Source organism: Hippoglossus stenolepis, chromosome 21, assembly GCF_022539355.2.
Source record: "Hippoglossus stenolepis isolate QCI-W04-F060 chromosome 21, HSTE1.2, whole genome shotgun sequence".
Lineage (NCBI taxonomy): Eukaryota > Metazoa > Chordata > Actinopteri > Pleuronectiformes > Pleuronectidae > Hippoglossus > Hippoglossus stenolepis.
Window position 1 is genome coordinate 12,258,527 of NC_061503.1, and position 6,019 is coordinate 12,264,545.

The 6,019-nt window shown below is 41.9% G+C and overlaps 1 protein-coding gene across 1 annotated transcript; it reads right to left on the minus strand.

Moving 5' to 3' along the window:
• Nucleotides 1–624: 624 nt before the first annotated feature.
• Nucleotides 625–3,551, minus strand: slc18a3b (solute carrier family 18 member 3b). Its single transcript, XM_035146061.2, has one exon. It carries the CDS (start codon nucleotides 2,960–2,962, stop codon nucleotides 1,397–1,399), a length of 1,566 nt encoding a protein of 521 aa, XP_035001952.1. The 5' UTR covers nucleotides 2,963–3,551; the 3' UTR covers nucleotides 625–1,396.
• Between the last annotated feature and the right edge of the window lie 2,468 nt (nucleotides 3,552–6,019).

Consider the following 6,019-nt stretch of genomic DNA (forward strand, 5'->3'; position numbering starts at 1 on the left):
TACCTTCCCCCTTGAGGCACGAAACTCCTCCCATCCTCATCTATTCGAGGAACATCTTATCTGACAGCTTCAACCCACCACCACCCAACCGCCCTCAACCCCACCCAGATCCCATAATACTGTTAGTACATGGGAGAGAGTGTGTTTTTGGAGATGACTGTCACTGTGTGGACTTTATTCTGGTCAGATTGATGTTTCAGGGATATGGGATGCGACTATTAGCTGGAGCATAATTTATTAAACTGTTGCGCACTTGGATCAGTTTATTTTTATCATTTTTTTCATATGCGTCTATGTGCGCTCTTTCTTTAGTGTGTGTGTGTGTGTGTGTGTGCACCGTCAAGAGGCAGAACTTGTGGAAATGAAATGTCTGTGTTTATTCATTCACAAGAGAAAAGTTCGTGCCTTTTTCACCATTTACACAAAACTAAGTCCAGCTGACATCATTTCCCCAAACTTTTATATTTTAATGCGTCTATAACGAACAGAATAACAATTCTTGTCATTTTTAAAACCAACATTCTTCATATTTCTAACGAAAAAATAAAAATAAATAACCTCCACAGTTTTGTTGTTTTTAGTTCGTGTGAAGTTTGAAATGAGAATGACAAGAAATCACCACAGTCACGGATCCAAACAGAGATTTATTAAAACCACAATCGGTAAATGAATAGCCTACATATTTGTGCATTTTCAGGAGACTGACTTTATCCCACACACACACACACGCGCGCGCGCACACACACAAACACACACAGTCACTTTGTAGAGGTCCACGTATTTTTTTTCTTACAATTTACATTGTGCATGTATATCCACATATGTACAAAATCCATTTATTACAGTACATTTAATTTCAAACAACAACAAAAAACACGAGAGATAAAACTAATAAAAAACAGGCCCATTTGTTAAAAATTAAAATTGATATTTTTGTAAAGAATTTTTAGAGAGAAACACAAAGAAAATGAGGCCTTTGATGTGCGAGTAAAAACATTTTCCTCAGAGACTAAAAATATAGGTTGTTTTTGTGTAAGGGGGAAATGTGCTGTTTATAGTTGGTCCCATATAATCTCGTACGCACATTTATCTATTTATATCTTTTTTTTTTAACAATACACACAAATTCAACGGTAGCTGATAGATCTCTCACAAAACTCCAGTTATACGTCCATGACAAACGATACATAGACTTGTTCGACACAATGAAATCACAGTGAGAAAGAAAAAAGAAGTAAACTTTGGAGAACGGGTCACACAATCGTGATTTTGGTGATTGGGTGTTTATATTGCACATCTGTACTTACATAAAAGTTTAAATCACTAGATTATAGCCTGTCTGCCTGCAAATCTTTTCTGGGGAATGTTTCGGGGGGGCGGTCAGAGTGTGGCCGGACTAAGTGTACTCCGGACCGGACGACTCTTCTGACAAGGACCGCTGTGCTCCGAATGGGTCAAACCCATTTTCATCTACTGGCAGGCAGTTCCCTGCCGAGCTGTAGCCCTTCTTCTTAGCTCTCCTCTCCTCCATCCTGATGGTATCGTACAGCCCCTGCGGAGCCTCCTCTAACAGGTTATCTCGCTCTGAGTGGGACGGTTTCATTTGGCACACGTTGCGCAGCAGCAGCAAGGCTGGTGCGTAAAGCACATTGACGAGACCCATACCCAGATTGAGCTGTACAAACCCGTGATTGTGCACTATCTGCCCGGCCACTATAGGACCCATAGCATAAGCAACAGAATAGGAAATATCTGCTAGGGCGTAAACACTACCATACACCGAGACATGACGCACGTCGACCAAGAACGCGAGTGTGGGCAGCAGCGCGGTGTCGACGAGTGCGATGCCAAAACAAATACCGCACAACGGGGCGATGAGCTGTCCAAAAGTTTTGCATGCGGGCACTGTGCAGGAGCTGGCTCCTATGATAACCATACCCAACGCTCCGTAAAACCACTGCAGATGTGGATGCTTCGATGCCAATTTAACTGTAATGTACACACCGAGCACGTGAGGGAAGAAGGCTGGGAGCCAGGTGATTCCCATCTCCCACTGAGAGGAGTGCATGGTGCTCTCCATCCAGTTGGAGATGGTGGGCTCCAGAAAGGCAAGGGGGATGTTGCACACTGTGAGCGCCCCGGCCACCACAGCTATGTACGGGTCCATAATGAGTTTGTAAATGGGGGTGCCGACTGGCATGTTCTCTCTAGTCCTGTTGGAGAACGGCTTGATCACGGTGAGCAGCAGGACACCGTCCGCCAGGCAAATGCAGGCGAGCACGATGAAGGGCACTTTCTTGCCCGCGAACTCGTACAGGATGCCCCCGAAAGGAGGCGCCACGAGGCTCCCGAAAGAGATGAAGGCCAGGGCGATGCCGAGCGCCCGGCTCCTCTCACCCTCCTCCGTGTATTTGTCTGCGATCATCGCGATCCCAGACGTGTCCGCGAAAGCAGAGCCCAAGCCCTGCAAACTTCTGGCCACGAAGAGCGTCGCATAGTTCTCCCCAATCGCAAATATGCAGGTGGACACGAACATAACAGAGAGTCCAATTAAAAGTGGGATGTCATATCCAACCCGGTCTATGAAAGTTCCGGACAGCGGGTTGACTAAGAGCTGCAGGATGGCTTTGGATGCGAAGAGCACTCCTATCTGGATGTCTAAGTTGTTCTTGTTGATTTTGTACATTGTGCTGTTGGCTGAAGAGTTGGGGTGCATCACTAGGTGGACGTGCTCTGACTGCTCACTCTCCAGATCAGCCAGATAGTCTGGGATAATTGGCACGATTACCATGTAGAGCATATTGTCCAGCAGGAGAGCCACGCAAACAATCACTAATATGATCCGTCTCTGCTGGTGTGGATCCTTCATCGCGGTGCCCAACCGCTTGGTTTTCTCTCCCATCTCGGACAGTTTTATGGCGGCAGATTTCGCCAGCCCGGAGGATCTCCCCTCTCCTTCCATGGTGTGCTTTTTTTTTTGGTTGTAAAGATAAGTTTTTCGGTAAAAAAAATTGTCCTTGTGCTTCTCCCCGTCTGCTGCCGATCTCTCAGCGCCTCGGATGACTCATGGGTGTTTTCTCTACATGGAAGTGATGCTCTCCGTCCTCACCTCGCCTGCGCGTAAAGGGAGAGGCGCACAGGAACTTGGCTGCCTCATCGGCGGAGATGGCTTTCTTCAGCTGCCTCAACTTGTCCTCGCCTCAGCCCCATCCGACTTTGTTTCATGATCTCCCGAGAAGTGACGTGGTGAAGTCGCAGGTTTCCTGCACCGCGCAGAGTTTTCGGTCGCTAATCTTACATGGCAACGTTTGTTTGGAGCGATTTTGTTACTTATTTGCCAGCCCGCGGACGCTCCAAGACTCTCATCTCCGTGCTCATGTCTCCTATCACCTGTGGCACTTTTGCGCTCAGCTCTGAGACCACGAGTGACTTCTTGGCCATTGGTGCACATTAACCCGCTGGTTCTCCGCTATTTTAGTCGCTTTTTTTTGTCTCCCCCCTTTTCACCAAGCGCTATGACGCATTAGCAGCTTGCCCCCAAGTGGATCCCTTCGTCACTTGCCTCCTTTATGTTAATTTCCAACCGTGGCAGCAATCACTTCAACCAATAAGAGCCAGTGAGTGCAACTCGGCCCCTCCACACGAGCAGGGAAGGAAAAGGTTTTTTTTTTCCTTCTATTATTCCTAATGTCCAGAGTGTGACTCCTGACTCTGGAGTCGTGGAAAAAATTGAATTTCACTTATTGGCATATACGCACAAACATGAAGTGAAGATATCTGCAATGATAAATGTGCAGTAAAGACAATCAGTCTGATTTTAATCTGAAAATAAGGTACAAATAAAACAAACACACGAAGACATAAGAGACATCTTCAGAAAACGACAGAACACAAAATGACTATAAACTTAATAATAAATCTCAAATTATACAAAGAATATTTTAAAGAAGTCACCTATTTGCGATGTTAAGACTTAATGAAATATTCAAGTGGATTCATTGAGTGAAAGTTTCTAGTTCAATGTTTTTAAGGGACTTTCTCTGCCATTGACTCAAACTGCTACAGGAGCTGACGAGCTTTCAGCACCACGAGGCTGTGGACAGCTCCTGTCGCACGTGCATCTTCTCTCACACTTTCCTTTATTACATTATATTACATTTAGCTGAGGCTTTTATCCAAAGCGACTTACAATAAGTGCATTCAACCATGAGGGTACAAACCCAGAACAACAAGAATCAAGAAAGTACAATTTCTTCAAAAAAGCAAAACTACAAAGTTCCTCACCTTTAGTTTGATCACGTGTCACCATCGAATAACAACATTTATAAAAACATCGTCTCAATATAACAGGACTTCACATAAAGATCCAAGCTCCTGAGATGAAATCAGTTAAAACACACACGTCCATGTGCAGAGCCTTTTAAATTTTGCATGAGACTCTAGCACCACCTTGTGGTGGAAATCTATAAGTACACACAGACGTCCATGAAAATCTTCTCTGTAACTCAATGGTGTGAAGCTTCCTCTTAAGTTTTAAATAACCAAATATTACACACACAATAAGAATAAGTGTAAATTAGTCGTTTCGTCCTTTTAAGAGTTAACACACTTTTATCTTTTTTCTTCTGTTTTTCAATTTTTATTGTCTTCCTCTACTCTGGCAAGACTTTATTTGGAGTCACCAAATTTAGTATATGAGCAGATAAACATAACTGTAATTATAGCATGCTATGAAATAGGTATAAGGATGCTTCTGTTTACAAAGGTGTTTGTCAGCGACTCTGACTCCTTCTGTGAACACCATATGCAGCCATTATAACTAGATAATGAATGACAATACGTTAAAAAAACATTAGCACTTAAAATTATCATTGTCACCTAAGACTAAATAATAGGGAAATAGAAAAGTATTACATGTAGTAAAACATTTTTATTTAATGTAAATGCTAAATAATAAGATTTAAATTGTTACATGTTGTTAAATTGTAAAAGGCTCTTTTATTTATGTTAGGCTGTTCTATCATTATGTACCACTAGAGGGCGGTGAAGACCTGCATATAATAACAAATGTGTAATTTATGAGCTAAATCCAGAATCAAGTGGAGCATCACTAAGATTGAGGCAACAACCGAGTACATGTGTCTGTATTTTGAGTTTATTAATCCAAGAAGTTTTTCTAAAATGTTGTATTTATCACTCAAGGAACAATTGATTCCACAAATGAGCAAACACACACACACACACACAATCAAAGCATAAATCAAAGTCCTTAGTGCATTTATCAGTCTACACACAAGGCAAAGTAATAGTTGGTTGTTCATAAATCTATTGGCTTCTGGAATAAAACCAATCATCCATCTATTTATTCTCCATCTACAGATTTTTCTATTTTTTTCTATTTTCTTTATTTGTAGGATTTCTTTTTTACTGTACATCATAGTCCTCTATTTGGAAATATCCTTGTACAGAATATTTATATATCCTAAACTATTATTTACAATATCTATTTAACTGTAGTAAAAAAAAATGTATAAAGTAAAAGTAAAGTTTGGACATTTAGTGTCTTGAATATAAATCACTGGAAAAAGAGAGTCTGAATCTCAAATAATTCAAATATCTATCCATTTTAGAATAACAACATCTAATTTCCATCCTATATCTGACAACATATCTTGATATATGTCGTTTATGATGATGGTTATGTAAAGCAGGAGGTTGGATGATGGTCTGTGTGAGCAGACGAGGGGAGTTTCCAGTTTGTTCAGTGGATGATTTGATGCAGAAAAGACCAGAATGAATTCACCAACAGGGGGATTAACACCACACAGGAAATAACTGCCCAATTTCACTAATGAGAGCGGCTCAGCACAGCAGCAGCTGTTAGATAAACACTTTTCATATCATAGCTTTGCTCCACACACCCTGCTACAGCTTGTTTTCCTCTTGAATCAAACAGGTTTCATACTGGTGACGGTGCAGAGATGTGAACACGCGGATAATCTCTGTACAAAGTCGCTCT